The sequence below is a fragment of the Trichechus manatus genome, unplaced genomic scaffold, assembly GCF_000243295.1.
Source record: "Trichechus manatus latirostris isolate Lorelei unplaced genomic scaffold, TriManLat1.0 scaffold00066, whole genome shotgun sequence".
In the NCBI taxonomy this organism is placed as follows: Eukaryota; Metazoa; Chordata; class Mammalia; order Sirenia; family Trichechidae; genus Trichechus; species Trichechus manatus.
Window position 1 is genome coordinate 13,112,988 of NW_004444002.1, and position 18,334 is coordinate 13,131,321.

The 18,334-nt window shown below is 39.9% G+C and overlaps 1 protein-coding gene across 1 annotated transcript in view; it reads right to left on the bottom strand.

Moving 5' to 3' along the window:
* Positions 1 to 18,334, bottom strand: part of GPC4 (glypican 4) — a 122,053-nt gene that overhangs the window by 23,751 nt on the left and 79,968 nt on the right. The window contains exon 2 of the mRNA XM_004379635.2: positions 13,606 to 13,764. Within this exon, the coding sequence (XP_004379692.1) occupies positions 13,606 to 13,764 (159 nt within the window). The remainder of the gene's footprint in view (positions 1 to 13,605; positions 13,765 to 18,334) is intronic.

Here is an 18,334-nt window from a genome sequence, read left to right on the forward strand (position 1 = left end):
TCTCTCTCTCTCTCTCTCTCTATATATATATATATATATATACTCTCCTCCCCTCAATTGTAAACTGACACCAGGACAGATGTTTTCAAAGGGTATTGTTTTACGTGGCCACTAATTTTGTTTTCTTTCTCCTCTTTACTTACCTACAGGACATGCAAGAAAACTGCCTGGAAAATGCTTCAGACCAAGAAACATAATAAAACAACTCCCTGGCGGTGTAGTGGTTAAGCGCTTTGCTGCTAACTGAAAGGCTGGCACTTTGAACCCGCCAGCCGCTCCATGGGAGAAAGATGTGGCAGTCTGATCCCATTAAGATTACATCCTTGGAGACCCTATGTAAGGGGCAATTCTACTCTGTCCTTTAGAGTCGCTATGAGTCAGAATCGACTCTACGGCAACGAGTTAGAAGCAAGCAATTAGGTTTTCTGAAAATAAGTTCTCTGGTGTTTCCTATGACATTAGTACATATTAGGTGCATCTGAGTTGACCTCAGGTGCCTGAAGGAATCATACAGTAATATCATGACACTCTTTCCAATGTCCCTTCTGAGAGAGACATAATAAACCTAGAAAGAGACAGAGAGATATTAAATACACAATGGACTCAACCACAGATTTGGTATAAGACAACATGGAAAAATAACTGAAAAAAATATACATACAAGAATATCTGGGTATTTCAGATTTAAACCTTTTGGCCATTATATGGCCATAGCATAAATGTTAAAGATTTCAACCCCTTAAGGACAAATAACAAACCTACTTTCTCCTGAAGCTTTTCTCAAAAAACACAATGAAGAGGTGCTAACACTGTATCTGTAACATTCATCATTCTTAAAGAATCTCTTGCATGATCTAAAAATAAACATTTCATGATATCAAGTTTATAAACCAAAAATGTAAAAACATACCTAAGCAAAATACAATGACCACATCAAATAAGGAACTGCTTTTAAGTGAGCGTGGAGCAGGAGAGAAAACGTTCCACCTACTTCAAAGCCCGAAGCACACCGGCAAACTTGTCAAAATGAAATAGTGCTACAAAACCATTCTCTTCTCATGTTGGGTGGGCAAAGCAGAGGCTGGCAACTAATTCCAATAATTTCTCAAAACCTGGCCTGAACAAACTGAAATAACCTCTCCTTACATACCAAGAGATTCCATATGAATGCCTCCAGCCCCAAGCTCCTTGAGGCTAAAGTCAATAGTCTAGTTTTTCAAATGTGTGTGTGTGTGTGTGTGTGTGTGTGTGTTTTGAGCCTCTCATTTTCCTTTGGTCTAGTTTTTCTTTCTATTAATTGCCTATTATTTTCTGGATTTTCTTCATAGAAAGAAAGGGAAACGGACTCCCTGCAGAATGAACAAAATGGACAGGCCAATTCCTCATGCCTATTACACCTTTACTGCAATACAAATGCACAGCAAAGGGCTCTCTCTGAAAGAAGGCCAGAAAGTGCCCAAGAGAACTATGGGGAACCATATGAGAAGTGTTACTCAAATCAGCTGCCTGGGAAGGCCTTTAATCCTCTCCAAAATCCGCTGAGTGGTTCTTGAAGCGCGGTTTCGGGACAGGGACCAGCAATATCAACGCCACCTGGGCACTTGTCAGAAATGCAAGTTCTTGAGCCCCACCCCAGATGTACTGAATCAGAAACTCTGGGAGTGGGGCCCAGCCATGTGTGATTCTGCTGTATCCTGGGTTTGAGAACCACTGCTCTAGCTAATGAAAGTTCTCCCATTTCCCTACTCACCAGCAATCAGCTGCAGCTCTGGGGCTATGTAGAATGTGAAGTATTCAGAGTAGGTGCTCATGTTTTAGTTAGGAAAAAAATGTATTTCCAATGAATTGTGGTTTTCATCGTTTTGTTGCATCCCTAGGTGTCATTTTTTCGTCTTAATGACAAATTCCATGTGTAAATCTCTCAACTAAGTGTCAAAGTTGCTGTTGTTGCAGTGTTCCGAGTCATAACGTCCCCATGTGTTACAGAGTAGAACTGCCCCACAGGATTCTTATTATATTACTCATAAAATCAGCATACATCATTTCACACAGAAAACTGGATACTGAACATTATTTAACTTGTAATTAATATAGATTAATAAGTAATTCTCAAAACTCGCTTGCAGTTTAAATTAATGGTACCTACTATTGTTTGTTTTTTTAAATAGGGGAGGGGGGAGGCAGAGTGGCATTTCCAGCTCAGTTTTAATTTAAAACTTTTATAACATCAAAGTTCATCCTTTAGTCTTCAAAGTGCTCCAGGTCAAACAAGTACAAAGACACTGAACATTTTATAGGAAAATAAAACATTCCTAGAGTTTCTCATTCAAATCAAGAGTCTAAGAGTTGGCATCACTGTATATAATGTAGTTACTGTGGAGTACAAGAGAAATGATCTAATGAAGAGACTGATTTCAAACTGACATGCCCTCTGTCCGACGCCAGTATGTACCTTACTTTGGTTCTCGTGACTCGTATTCTGTCTAGAAAGGTTTTGTGTGTGTATGTGTGTGTATGTGTGTGTGTGTGTGTGTGTGTGTGTGTGTGTGTGTGTGTGTGTTTATGTTAGTGTATATTTTAAGAGAGTAATTTGGTGCTATATGCATATTAAATTCTACTTCATTTAATCATTCAGAAATTTTATTTCCTTTCCATCACATTTTTAAAGGTAATTTAATGTGGCCATATAAGTTGCAAATATAAAGACCATTTGAGTGGGCATGTGGTTAATAAATGCTTGAGAAATTCTATAAAACTTATATAACAAGTTAAAACCTGACAATTTAATCTCTCCAAATGGCTATGCAATCTGACAAGTACGTACTGACTGGCTATTATGCGCTCAAATCAAAGCACACAGTTCTACTACGTATCTTAACCTTTTCACCCAATCAGGCTGTAATGAAAATTTCTAGAAAGAGAAATTCCCTGCCACTTTCCACACTTGGTTTTATGCATGTACCAAAGACTTTGAAAGCATCTCTAAAACCCTTAATTCTTCATTTCATATAGCAAGTATTAAAATATGCATCTATTTCACCTGGGGGTCAATGGACCAAAAGTCAAGGGACTCAGAAGACCCAAACTCATTTCTCCTTCGACTTATTCTTACTGGCCTCAGTTTCCCTGTTAACTGGAACTACTCTACATATGCTTTTGCCTCAAAAGGATCCCGTGAGGATAGCGGACATTAATTTACATTCTAAAGTCTATATCAATTAGGTACAATATCAAGCAAAGCATAATAATTTGCTATTAGAAAAACGGAGTCCCTGCATGCCACAAATGTTTAATGTACTCGCTTCCTAACTGAAAGGTCAGGGGTCGAGTCTACCCAGAGGTGTCCCGGAAGAAAAGCCTGGAATCCACTTCCAAAAAAAATCTGCCAGCGAAATCCCTATGGAGCACAGTTCTACACTGACACACACAGGTCGCCATGAGTTGGGAGTCATCTTGACAGCAACTGGACTGGTTATTAGGAAAACGGGGGAAAAAACTTTTGCATCTGTTCGTCCTATCAAGCTGGAAATTATCATATGTTCTTGCATAATTCTTTCACATCCTAATCCCCCCCAGCTTCCCATGACATTTCCTTCTACATTGAGGAATGGAGCGTAAATTAGACATTCAGGTCCCAGTCCACGGCCATCAATAGCAACTTCATTAATCACTGCAACGCTGCTCTCCATTTTTTTGACCATTATTCTCTAAACTCAGGACCAGGGTCAGATCTTAACTGCTGAAGAAGAGCTGCCAGGGCCTGAGACACCCAGCAATCATCCCTCCATAATCATTATGCTTAAAACCAATGAGAAGACTCTCGGTGGCTAATAGCAAACCAGCCAAGAGCAGTGTAACCCAGAGTTCCTTGCTGAACAGAAGCCGAGTTAATAGGAAGCTAGATCTCCCTTGCAGCAATCACTTGTCTTCATGATATGTGCTGCTCAGGGAGTCCGTTTTAAGTGAAGCTATTCATATTTGAAAGAGAGTCAAGAAGGAGGTGGTTTACAAGCATCTGAAGTATGGTTTCTATGATCAAAGTTTATTTCTCCTTCGGTTTTCAGCGGGGAGGCGTAAAAGACTCTGTTTTAAGGACCAAGCAGCTGCTATGCCCAAGCTCACCAATCGCCACTTACTTAACGTTGGGAGAAAAGAAACATTGTAACATGCTACCAATCTGAGGATGAAGCAGTGCTGCAGGGTGGGAAAAGCATGGGATCTCTCTTATAAGTCGTATGACCTTGGTTGGGCAAATGACCTAACTTTTCTGAACCTCTGTTGCCTCATCCATAAAATGGGGATACTATTACTTACCTCACAGTGATAATGCCTGATCAATAGATACTGTATCAGGTTCCTGGGTGGCACTGTTTGTACTCAACCACTAATTGAAAGGTTGGCAGTTTGAACCTATCCAGCAGTGCTGCAGAAGAAAGGCCTAGAGATCTGCTTCTATAAAGACTGTTGTTGTATGCCGTTGAGTAGATTCCAACTCATAGTGACCCAATATGACATAGGGTTACCTAAGTTGTAATCTTTATGGGAGCAGATCGCCCAGTCTTTTCTCCGTGTACTGGCTGGTTTGTTCAAACTGAAGACCTTTTGGTCAACAGCTGAGTGCTTAACCATTGTGCCATCAGGGCTCCCTTCCATAAAGATTACAGCCAAGAAAACCCCATGAAGAAGTTCTACTCTGTTATACATGGGGTCGCCATGCATCGGAATCAACTGGATGGCAATGGGTTTGGCTTGTTTTTTTATTAGCAATGTATGCGGTGATATTGCCATCCTTAGAGTTTCTTTGTATCTACAATTATTTTAAAAGAATCTTTTAAGGTTCATTTATATCTGTCCTAAAAGGAGGTCTGGTGGCGCAGTGGTTAAACACTGGGCTGCTAACAGAAAGGCTGGAGGTCCTGAACCTACCAGCCTCTCTGCAGGAGGAAGATGTGGCAGTCTGCTTCCGTAAAGATTACAGCCTTGGAAACCCTATGGGGCAGTTCTACTCTGTCCTACAGGGCTGCTATGAGTCGCAACAGACTCAATGACATCTACAGTGGCATCAAGCATTATCCATCTGGGGAATATAAATGAAGGCAAAGATGGAGGTCTGCTAAGAAGACCCAATGCCTCTTAAAACAGACAGCTATTTATCCAAAGGGCAATGCTTAATGGCACTAGCTCCCAAGGCTGTGAAATGTCCCAGACATCTCTGAAGGTGGAAGCAACTACTGAATGAAAAATAGGAAATGGAGATACCTCAACCATGGAGGGTTATTATATGAAAAGAATATCATGCACATCTTACATGTACAAAAAGCATCAGGGAAAGAATCAGACAAAAGATCAGGCCAAAAAAATCAGGAAAGAAAAATTATGAATTGATCAGCAGGTCAACCCCCCCCGCCCCCACCACCACCACATATTTCTTTTGCATATTACCTGCTCTGCCAGAGGTCTGCAAGGGATGGGCTGGGAGGAGCGTAAGTATTTACCAGCTCAGAAATTTGATTATTCTTAGTATAAGTAGTACTGATTTAACATGGGAATAACTGGAGTGCAAAGGCAAAACTTTTCCATATAAAAGTTTTCTATGTAAATATCCTGTCTTTTTAAAAAAAGAAAAAGAACATCATGTGCTCCTGGAACGTCTATCCTCAGCCACTTGTCTTGCATCAAATAAACATTCACAATTCTTGAAACAGGTCAAAGCGCCTCCAGTTCTGCTATTAAATGCCATTAGTTACTCCTTTATAAACAATCGACTGGCTATTGATTAATGAGGGAGAATGCATTCTAGAATTAACCCGTGACCTGAAGAGACTGGAAGGCCTTTCTATTTAGTCCATTTGCTTAGTGCTATAAATTATCACCTTGTATTTATGTTATTGGGAAGCTGCCTTTTACATAGTATATAAGAATTAATTTCCTCTTTAATAGTACTGTAAATGCTGTATTTCACAGCCCGGGTGTGGTGTACAAGCATTAAGTGACCACATCAACAAAATTCCTAAGAAGCCACCTTGTAGATCATACTTTGGGAACTGTTAAGAAAATTTAAGAGTTATATCCATCCATTCTTTCCCTCAAGATCAAGTATTTAGTGAAGAGCAGATAATAGAAGCATCTTCAAAAGTGTTCCAAAAAGGGGGGGAGGGGGAATAAGCAAGTATTATACTGGCAAATTGAAACTGGTTTATGATTATCTCCTGTCTTGCTTTTTGGGTGGAGTATGTATAAGATTTGACAGGCCTTTTGCTCTTTAATGGTGTAATCTTACATCTCAGGAGTGCCTGCTAGGGCATGGTGTACTAAAAAAGGTCATGTACTTGCTAATGTTCATCAACTAATAGCAAATCAATAGACCGCTCCTAAGTTGACAGGCCAATTGCCAGCTGCAGCCCTTATTAGGGGCTGTTAGCATATCAAAAGGGTACTAGGAGATCCTGCCAAAGTAGGAACAGGCCTTTCTTCCCATGTTAATTTTATTAGTTAATGCAGTTTGAATGCTAAAGCTCCTAGTGAGTAAATGCAATGTTTATCTCTCATGGTCTTTTGCTAACTTGGTCAGTACTGTCTGGTCCCTTTTGCTAGACTCCATTCCATGTCGACTACCAGCACTCCCAGCACCAGCTAGCTAATTTGCTTTGGCACGCACATTTTTCTTTGCATTCAAAAGTGCCTAGAGAAGGCTGAGGGCACATATGAGTTAGCTAGGAGGCTGGAGCAAACATTCCAAGTGTTCTATATACTAAACTCTATATGGATCAGTTAGAAAGGCACCATATGGTCTCGTATACAAACTGCATAATTGAGTATCTGCTCATGATCTAACGTCAAGAGCAAAAAGCAAGACACAAAATAGCATCTTCAGTATGGTTCCAATGTGTGTGTGTGTGTGTGTGTGTGTGTGTATATATATATATTAATCTATGTACACAAAAAAAGATGCGGTAAATACAATGAATACAATGGGTGGTGGGGTTCAAGGGTGATTTTTTTCAAGCTACACTTCTTGATTGTGTTCCTACAAATTTTTCAGTAACACTTTATAATCAGAAAATAATATCCTTTCATGCTTTCAAAATGACTTTATTTCCCTTTATTCCCTTCATTAGAGTTAATCACTAAAGACGTGGATGTATTTTTTTTTTTTCACTTTTTCCAAACTATCTACGATGAGCATTGTTAATACTTCAACAATTAGGAAAAAACAAACATTAAATTTTATAACATCACCAAATGAGTTCCTACATTTTAAATTTTTTAAAAAATACCGTATTTTTTCTTAAAAGTATTCCTCACTGTAACAATCTGAAAAATATTAAAAATATGAAGAAATTATAAATTACCCATAATCCTGCCATCAAGATAGCAACAGTTTATTCAATTTACTTCCTGGTTTTTTCTCATGAAAATACATATTGTCACACAGTTGACATCATGCTGTATTTACACAATGTTCTCATGTAACATTATATGGTTAGTATTTCCTATGTCATCAAAAATTCTTCTGAAGTATCATTTCTAATGATGGCCTAATATGACACCATATACCAGATATTAATGTAATCATTGTCGTGTGACATTTATTTCCAATTTTTCACTACTATAAATAATGCTGTGATGAACATACATCTCTATGGAGATCTTTCTTTCCTCGAGATCTATGTCTAGAAGTAGGATTACTAAATCATAGGGTATGAATGGATTCAAAACTTCTGACACTTATGACCAAACTGAACCTCCAGAACAAGAGGGCCAATATACCACCCTCACTGTTGGAGTCATATTTATTCCAAGGATTTCAATTGCTCTGCTAATTCTTTCGAGAGAGGGTGATGGAGATGGGCTGGGACAATGCCCAAGAAAGGGCTGAAGCCTGGCTGGCTGGGGAATTCTCTCAATCAGTTGGAGACAGTGCTAGATCAAATAAACCCCCTTCTTTGCAGGGACAGACAGACACATGGCAGAGGGGGTGGGCAGAGATGAACAACAACATTCCCAACTCCCAGGCTCAAAGTGCAACGAACCAACAAAGTAGATAAAAGCAGTTCAGTGGAAGCTCTTCCATTTATTTACTTGCCTCCAAACAGGTCAGCTGCTGCTTGCTGATGTCATGGCTTCTTAAGAAGCCAAAGCTAGTAGCAGAGGCCCAAAGTGAAAGTGCTTGGGCTCCAGGGAAGCTGCACCAGCATTTTCAATCCAAAGAGGTAGCCAATGCTAGAGCCACAATTGGTCACACTTCAGATAACAACTCGAAAGCAGAAAACCTTTGTCAATAGAGAAATGTGTGCGTTTTGTCTGAGCTCTTGATTTGATTACAGTAAGCTGGCAGTGGCTCCTTCTCATCAAGTTTCACAGAGAGATTATAAAAGAATTAGCAAAAACTACCCAGCATTTTCCTCCCTTTCACATGGAAGGAAAAGAAAATAGAATTGTAAAGGAAAAGAGTAGCAAGTGCTTTCCAACTAAATCAAAGACAATTAGCATGATCTGGAAAGACCACTGCCTTTGCAGGGAGGCCAGATGGGCCTCATGGCTTTCTCCCTATGTCCTGGCTACTCAGCCTGTGAAATGTTGCTGGCTACATTGTAGCAGAGGTTATAAAAAGCAACACATGTTCTTACTGAATGAAATACGAGGCGGAGATTAAAAACCAATTTTATGTTATATGTATGTTATACACATCTATGACACATTTAAGACTTTTTTTTTAAAACCTAAAAACCTCCCAAGAGGTCTTTACTTAGTAAGTATAGCTGTGCAAAGGACAATAATAAATCCATGTAGTTAAAAAACAGTTAAGGTCAGGGGTTAGGAAAATTCCAGAAATTTCAGCTTAGCTAATGGCTATGAAGCTTAATTGGACATATTTGTTTTTTAACATGAGTGGCCAGCTCGCTCCCACCAAGGTCATTACTTTCATGGGCACATGAATTCTAATGCCTTCAACTCACTGAGCCTCCACACTGGTTTTCCTACCAGCCTAATGAAGCAATGGCCAGTATGAACTATGGAAATTTTTCAGTTGGTGATTAAAACACAGAATCAGCTAAGCCTGAATGATCAGAGTGCTTCACGCCCCGCCTCTGCGAAATGATAGGAAACAAGGGGGTTTGCAGGCTGAAGGGCAGGGTGGCCACTCTGGTTTACACTTGGCCCATGCAGTGAGATGGGAGCGACAATTAATTCTTTTGTGTGTGTTTTAAGCTAATTCAGAAAATTTCTACTATTATGCGAGTTAATAAGCTTCAGGCACATGGGAGGGTTTTCAAAGACCTGGTGAAAGTAGCTGAAAGTTAAGAAACGACAGAGGAAAATAGAGGGGACCGTACAGGCGGCTAATTAACATCTTGTAAGACATTTCACTAAAGCAGCTGGTCTAGTCACGTTTAGAAGATTCACAGAATTTTGCAGTTTGAAAGGGTCTTTAGAAAGCATCTAGCTCAACGCCCTCATTTTACGGATGGGAAAACTGAGACCCAGTTAATTGCCCCAGTCACTGTGAGTTAACTACACAGCCAGGCGGACAATCCACTCTGTTCTGTCTCCTGTCCACAGTTGCTAAAGTTGCTCCCCAGATGACAAACTAAAGTCGTTCTCCAACAAACTAGCATTAGACAACCTTTCTACTACCTTAAAAGATTACTTTTAATATGTAAAATATCTAGCAAACATTGATCAAGGGAGTTATTTAGCATGAATATTTCTCCATAGCTGCTACATCACTATATAATTCAGAAATGTATTTCACATGGCAGCTCTAATCTTCTTAACCTGTTTGGGTTGTTTGATTTAACTCTGCTCCCTTTTTAAAAACAACTAGTCTCTCACAAAATGCCAAACATCTTTGGGTGGGTCTTTATGTGAAGGTCCCAAAACATGAATTATGTCCCACTTCTAAGACTTCTATTCCCTTCACTAAGCAATTCTTTCCAAGCCTCGTGAATACAAGAACTGAGTAGCTGATTAGCATATTTATGAGACAACTGATTCAGCTATGTTAATTAACAGTTCTATTTTAAATAAAAAATCCCAGAACTGGCCAAAAGGGGGAGCAGCTGGCTCTGTTACTGCCATACTAAATCCCATACTAAGTCCCCAAGCCCAGGATGGTAGATTTCTGGTATTGAACATCCTAGGTTAAAAAGCGGATAAAGAAGATCACAGTCTAGAGAAATAAAGAGATGAGTCCTTACGTTCTGAATAGATTTAAAATACGTGAAACTTGAGAATTGTGTGTGTGTGTGTGTGCGTTGGGGGGGATAACCAAAGGAAGCTTTCTCTTGTACCTCACCTAGATCTAAACACATATATCAAGCATACTAGGTTTATAACTAAAAAATTGATTTATAGACTCTACAGTCTCCTCAGCTGTGCAAACAACAGAAAATCAAACAAGTAGAACAAAAAGAGTCCTTGGTTTGGCAAGTGCTGTGTTGTATATATTTTTACTTTAATAACAACAAAAGGCACTTGGAGATAAAGGAACTAGAAAAGGGATTTATCACCTAAACCTGATGGTTCCAAAATGCCAGAGTTGGAACTAGAACCTCAACCTGGGCTCACTGAGACAGAAAAATGGAAAACTGGTTAAATGGGTAATTTCTGGTTAAAGAAGGCCAAACTTCTTTAATGGGCCTTAACAACTTATATTTACTGAAAATTTTATAAAAAGTAGTTGTCCCTGCCATAGAAAGAAGTGGAATCTCATAGACATGGGTAAAGTTTTGATGACAGAGCAAGTTGCCTGGGCTCAGGGTCACCACTTTGAATTTAAACTCTAAGATTGGAGAAGGTAAAAAGGTGTTCCTTTGAAGTTGTGACCCAGTATGCCTCCTCTGCCCTCTTGCTATTATTTCCTCAGTATTTGTCCCCAGCCACCTTTGTGCAACCTTTCTGTCCCATCTTGGCTCCCCAGCTGCCATCTTCTTACTCTGCCCACAGCCCTCTCTTCCATACACATCTATGCCCCAGGGGTTGGCTTTTATAATAGCTTGACCAATTCTTTGACCAAAGTACCCGCTCTTCGATTTCTCAGAGTCAAAAAACACCCTATATTGGGGGGCAGTGAGACTAAGTTAATGGGAATGGAACAACTCGAATGGAAATAATAAGAACGTTACCAATGTCGCTGAACATTATACGTAAAATTGTTGAATGGGAACCTGTTTTTCTGTGTATACTTTCGCCATAGCAGTTACTCAACATCCCTGGATATTCAGACCTTTTGAGGCATATCAGGGGTTCTAATCACCAACCTCAAGAATAAATCAGTCAATAACATAGCACCTACTTGATGATTCTGGTTTGTTGGGTACCAGTCAACTCAAGTTTTACAATACAAAATTATTTCATTGTCTCAGAAAAGGTAACCTGGAGCGAAATGCACATTTCAGCTATGACCCCTTCAGAAAGTTTCAGTCTATGCTTACTAACTTTATAGTCATGCCACATTTTACTCTGAAGTCAGAAGAAACAAACCGGAGCTTCTTAAGCATTTTTCCGGACAAGTTTAGAAGCTGATAAAGGCACTGTGTGAACACATTTATTAAATGTGAAGCCTGGTAAGGAAGGGCAAGAGAAACTGTTTCTCTGTCCTTTGTAAAAAACAGATGTTAACACTTACTGATAAGGTTTCTCTGTATGGCTTTTTAAAAATTGCATGCGGGAATCATACAAGCACTGCTATAAAACGATGGGGAGCAAAAAGGGGAAAGAACAGCTAAACCAGCAGGCCCACAGGCATTAATGTTTGGGCACTCCACATCAGGAAGAGACGTATCTACTAAGAAAGGGGCGACCTCTAGGAGGTGGCCTTAGAACTTGGAAACAGCTTATCTCTACTGCATTGTGCTGCCAACAGGAGAGCCATTTCTGAAAAGTAGGATTTTTCCTTCTAAATTCTATTATGAAGCCCCCAAGAGTTAAGTATGAAATATCACCATCTCAATTTTTCAATGTTGACCATTTGATTATCTGTTTTCTTACCAAAGTAAAAGAAAAATGCTTAAACTATTGTCTTGAATGAGAAATGCCATAGTCAAGAGAATACCCTTCTTTTCAACACTAATAATACATTTAGTGATCAAGACAATGAGAGGTAGTCTCACCAGGTATGTTGCCAAGAAAACTCATTTGCACGTGGCATTAACATATCATGGCTAAATACTCTTTAACAGTTATAGCATGTGGGAGAGAAGTATGGAGTAGAAAAGGGGATATATAGATGTACAGACTGCTGCCATCAAGGAAAAGGAGAACATAAAATTAAGACTCAACACATTTTGCAGAAGAAAGTTTGAACAAATGGGTACAATAAATGGTATACTACACAGATAATACTTTATTTCAACTATATGATAGACTAAATATGCTTTTTGTGGTCTAGCCTGGGAACCTAACTGACACTTATTCAATCAGTTATAAGTTTCAAATAACAAAGCTCAAAGCCAACTTTTGAAATACAACCTGTTCTTTAGCTAGGGACTGCCTTATCAGCTCTATCAAATCTAATTTAGTCTAACTTCTTACCATGGTAACGAGTCCTTTGCAGAAATACTCAAAGACATTTCACATCTAGAAAATTTGCCTTGTACTTCTTCACCACACATAATGTCAAGAAAAGCATGCTTCAAAGGTACTATGTAATTAGAATGGCCTTTTAAAACAGGCACAAAGGAAATCATTCCTATTAAAATTAAATCTACTTCATAACAATCTTCAAACTGAGTGAAAAGCATTAGAAAAGAGGATCCTGTGGTGTTTTGGATACCGTACTCTTTTTTTTTTTAAAGTCTGTTATCTGTAACATTGCTTCAAAAATGAGTGGGAAGAGTGTTTCTCATTTGGCCCAGACTGGCTATTTCTTCCCTGTTAAAAGGTGTGCATCAGGGAAGCCATGTTTGGCACAGGGGATTAGAATGGGTTCTGTGGTGGCTTTACATGAATAGACTGAGCCAGAGCCCCAGCTGAAAGAAGACTGGGGATGGCGCCCAGCTCACTGAAGACTATTCTAGTTCCTCTTCGATTTACCTCTGGGCCACTGCTGCCTGGAGACTCAAGAGCTGAGCTTTAATCCCATCTGTGTTCTGCAGAGCTTCTAGGAATTCTAGTTGTCTTTGGGGATCCATTTTGAAATTTAATTTGAAGTCCAGCATCTGCAGATTCTCTATGGTTATTTTGACTAAGTTTTCAGATGTCTGCTTTTTATTAGGAAGATTTTTTTTAAGTGACTTGCGTCAACACTATTATGTGTTCACCCAAGAAAATAAATGAAAGCATTTAAATTAAACTACTTTAATCTATTTTTTGCTCCTTGTGACCATATTTCTGTAATGCCTACCATACATACTCTAGAGCAACTGGAACATTCTAGCAATAAATACTGCAGGGCTAACTTGCCCCTGAGAATCAGCAAGGAGAATATCTTGGCCAAAATCTCATGCAGAGGGAAGAGAGGAACTCTGGAAAAGCAATCGTATAAAATTACCTGAGGAAGATTCTGTCAGCTCTTAAATATGACTTGAATAAAGGTATTAAAACAAAATCAAGAGTAAACCCAATATCGATGCACAGTTGGGCCACAGTTCCAATACTCACCATCAAACTTCTTGTAGCGGGAAGCAAAGACGGCTTGCAAATGATTGCACTGTTCGCTGACCACACTTTTGAAATCATCTTTACTTTGCAGGCTGTACTTCTCTTCCATCTCTTGAGAGCAGCAGGTATAACCCTGGGGACAGATCTTCAAATGGTCACCTGGAAGATACACAGTAGGACAAGCCTCATCATCATTCATCAAGTCCAAGAGGGAAGGTTTGACTTAGGTGAACACACACTTCTTGTTTCCATCTGAGGTTCCTGCAGAGGCTCAGGCATTGTGCCTACCTAAAAAGTTTCATGAAGCCTAAAAAACATTTACTCTCTTCTTGAAGAAATTAAAAAAAGCCCCTTCTAAACACAAAAGAACTTTCCAATCAGGGAAGATGGCTACTCCAACAGGATAACCAATGTGGCCAATAAACAGAGTATCCTTCAGTGTCAACCCGAGTCTCTTTTAGAAATTCCCCAAGATACTATGCTAAATACTGTGTAAGTCAAAGAAACCAGACAGGTTGTTTTTAAGCTTTAGGAGTTCACATTCCACGAGAGGTTCCCCTTAATTAAGAATGATGTATAAACTATGCAACAACCGCTGAAGACGGAGCAAATATAGGAATAGGTATGCTGTGGTGAAGCAATGGGATAAGTGCATTTCAAAGGTTGGAAGCAGAGAGGAGACTCTGGGAATTCATGCTGGACAAATGGAGTCTCTGATAAAACACAAAGGGGTGATGTTAAATGACCTTCAATCCCGAAATTTTCTAATCCAGTGTTTTCTGTGCAGATACCAGATGAACACGGCATTATAATTCTGTGTGGTGTAGCTTCTCATCCCAATATAGACTAATGGCTTCTAGTAAATGTAATCTCTATGTAGTGATGTAGTCAAAGACCCATAATCTCACAGCAGCCCCATGAACAAAGTATCTCCCTACCCTACCCCAACTGTATCCATTCTGCTTGCAGTTTGGAGGCGAGGGTTTGTGGGGTTTCTTTCTGTAAGCCAAAGTCCTCCCTTATCCCCCCCACTCTGTCACAGAACAAAAATTGTGCTTTGAAGTGATCATAGTTCTTCCTCATAATGACCAAGAGGTACCACTTAAAAATAAACCCCACTAGGCACTATCATTTTACTTGCTCCAATATTAATTGGTATGGAACCCCAACCACTACCTGTCTGTCAGTTTGTTGTACTATGGTGGCTTGAGTGTTGCTGTGATGCTAGAAGCTATGCCACCAGTATTTCAAATACCAGCAGGGTCATCCTTGATGGACAGGTTTCAGCTGAGCTTCCAGACTAAGACAGACTAGGAAGAAGGAACTGGCGGTCTACTTCTGAAAGAACTGGCCAGTGAAAACCTTATGAATAGCAGGAGAACACTGTCTGATATAGTGCCAGAAGATGAGCCCCTCAGGTTGGAAGGCACTACACAATAGCTACAACAATGGACTCAAACATACCAAGGATCATGAAGATGGAATGGGACTGGGCAACGTTTCGTTCTGTTATACATAAGGTCACCACGAGTCACAGTCAACTCGACAGCAGCTAACAACAAGGTACCCCAATATAATTTTTAACAGTTGTTTACAAGGATTCACTTACCCTGTTCCTTCTGCTATTTCTGTCCACGTCCTACATAAGACAAAAGGCGTCTGAACAGAATCAAGATGGCAACTCAGGAACAAGTATATTGAAGACATGTGAACTTGTCAATGGTACGTGTGCCCAATAAACAATGGACTGGAGAATGGACAGCAAATCTTTCTAACAACGCTAATCATGGGATATGAACTAGGCCATGCGTCGGCGATTACTACCTGTTGGCTTTGTGTACTGACAGGAAATTAGCCTTCCCCTAAGATAGATACCAAACTAGCTGGGGAGGTGGGGAGAGAGGAGGAGTATTTCAGATAAAATTGAGTAGGCAATTTATTTGACCAACTCTAGACTGTCAACTGCACATATGCAAATAATTACATAATCATATAAGTTCCCAATTATTCTGCCTTCCTGGCAATTAAAAAGTAGGGAGAGTGTTATACCAGACAAAAAGGGGCATGAAAGGGCTCTATAAGGAGAAGAGAAGGGAAAAGAATCTCCAAATAACCTCCTTGTCCAGGAACTGCTAAACATTTCTTTTCACATTTCTGAAACCCTTGGTCAATAGATAATTCCACTAAGAGAAAAAAAGAAAAAGTATTGTGTAAATAGTCTAGAGCTGTGAAGTTGCAAAATATCTCAGATCTCATTAGTGAAAGAAGGGTTGCTATAAGGCTCAGTTTTATGGAAACACCTTTGTGACAATCAAAAACAAAACTCCCTCTTCACTGGCTTAACATGTTTGCAGCAGTCCTTTGGTATTGGGACACATAATTTAAACGAGAGCTAGCCAGTTGTCTTCTGATTCAGGACTGAGGATTAGCCCCATTAGAGTCTTACCATGTAAAACAATATGAAGGGCCCCAACTAGTACAGTGGGTGGCTGCATTAAATAACACACATCACACTCGCACACATCATACTCACACACATCACACTCGCATCCCACGTGGACGATTAATTGGAATGATCAGAATAGGAACTTCACACAGGCCTATTTAAGGGTATTACTGCAGTAATTTAAGATTATCATGGGCTAAAGTTCACGTTGGCTGGTTTTTAAGCCTCTGCGCAAAGATTCCACTGTGGAGAGCATTAAATTTCCAAGGCAAAACAGTTCATCAGTTTGGGAAACCATCTATGTTCACCCAGTTTAACGGAGTTCACACGCTTATCAAATCCTGTCAAAACAGGTTAAGTCCAAAGAATCCCTTTCTCCCTGCCCCTCAATATGTGTGCTTGTACACACATACACACGCACACGCACACAACCTGATGCGAAAAAATTCTAAGAGACAACAGGAGAAAATCATTTTCTCCACTTAAGAAAGTGCAAGGCGTCGATGGGTTGAAACTTACCCACAGGAAGTTTACATTGAGACTACAACCTTCAAAAATGGGTAGCAGCAATAAAAGTTTTACTGGTAACCTGCTGAAAGCAGACAACACCGTTTACACTGGCACATATAAAAGCCCCAGGGTGGCTCATACACTCCACCTATTCCTACCCAGCAGGGGCCCTCAGCAGGGCCTTATGGAGACCTGCTTATTCTTGAAGACTAGAGTACATCTTTGTTTTGGCAATATCTAATTGGAAGAAAAAATAAAAGGCATGAGAGTCTACTTTCATCTTAGAGAGAAGATCTTTCCAGGGAGACTTGGTGGAATGGAAAAAGGCTTGCCTTGTATAAAGGATGACAGCAGGATAAATACTCAGATAATGTTTCTACTGGCAAAGTTGGCTTCCCCTCAATGCAAACAAGCCCAACACGCCACTTCTGGCCTCACAGCCTTAACACACAGTTTATTCTCTCAGCAGTACTGAGAAAGGGCATTTGTTACTCTTGCTAAAGGTCCTGCCTGAGACCCAGGAAGGTCCAGACACAACTGGAAACTAAACCACAAGACACATGGAGGTGACTGGGGATTCACTACCATAACCAGTTTCTGCTGATTGAAATAAAACGAGGAAAAAGGCGAGAGTCTCAGTGGCGAGAGTCTTGGTGCACTGGAATTAGTCAGAACTGGTAGGCACGCTGTTTTGTGTGTTTGAGACTGCTTCTAACATGCTGTGCCTGAACGAGAAATGCCTTTTTTTTCTGCAGGAAATCTCCTTTGCAAACGTGGTGATCCTATTTACTTCTCTTCTAAAAAGCATGCCATAATTTTATCTTTAGACTGGAAGAGTTGAACGTAGGGACAACTGCGGGGGTAGAACTGATCACCTGCAATTTTGAAAAAGGGCCCTAGGTGATTCTGATACACACCCTTGGTTAGCAATCTTTGCTTGATAGAAACAGAAAGCAGATTAGAGGTTATTAAGAGGCTAGGGGAGGGGGAGGAATGGGAGTTATTGCTTAATAGTTAGAAATCCTGTTTAGGGAGATGAGAAAGTTTTGGAAGTAGATAATGGCGAGGGTTGCACAACACTGTGAATCTAATCAATGACACTGGACACTTAAAAATGGTTCAAATGGAAAATTTTACGTCACATATATTTTGCCACAATAAAAAAATAAAGCAGCAGCATTGCTCAAGGTTTCAATTAGAGCTGCAAGAGCTGGGAATAGCAGTTAACCAGTTAATACAACGGCTCAAGTGAACAGCAGCTATGAGCTACAATCATCATTTCTCTCACCTGTTTCTCCAACGCAACCGCCTTCTTCCATGAACCATGCTATGTATGGTTTCTTCTGCATGTATCTTTTCTAGCCACTTAAAATTCTCCTATACGCCTTTCTACTCTATCCATATTGTTCTTTCTCACTCCTCCACGCCTCTGTAACTGTGCATAATATGAAACTGAAGGACTATTTGTTTATTTGTTGTACTTATTGAGAGCTCCCTGTTCTTAATTTTAAAAGCAGGTGAATTGAATGTTTGATGGTTTTCTAAGGAAGCGCCTAAATTAAGTTGCTTTTTGTACATGGCTCTTGATTAGTTTTTTTGTTTGTGGGTCAGTGGCCTTCAATAGAAAAAAGGTCCCCCAGCCCTGTCCTAGGAGGCTTCGATGGGATTCAATGAAGCGTGCTTTTAAAGCTTAACTCTATGGCATTAAAAACAAAAAAATCACTCAAAAGAGCCAAACTTTTTTCAATCACACCAGCTCTATGTAATTTCTCT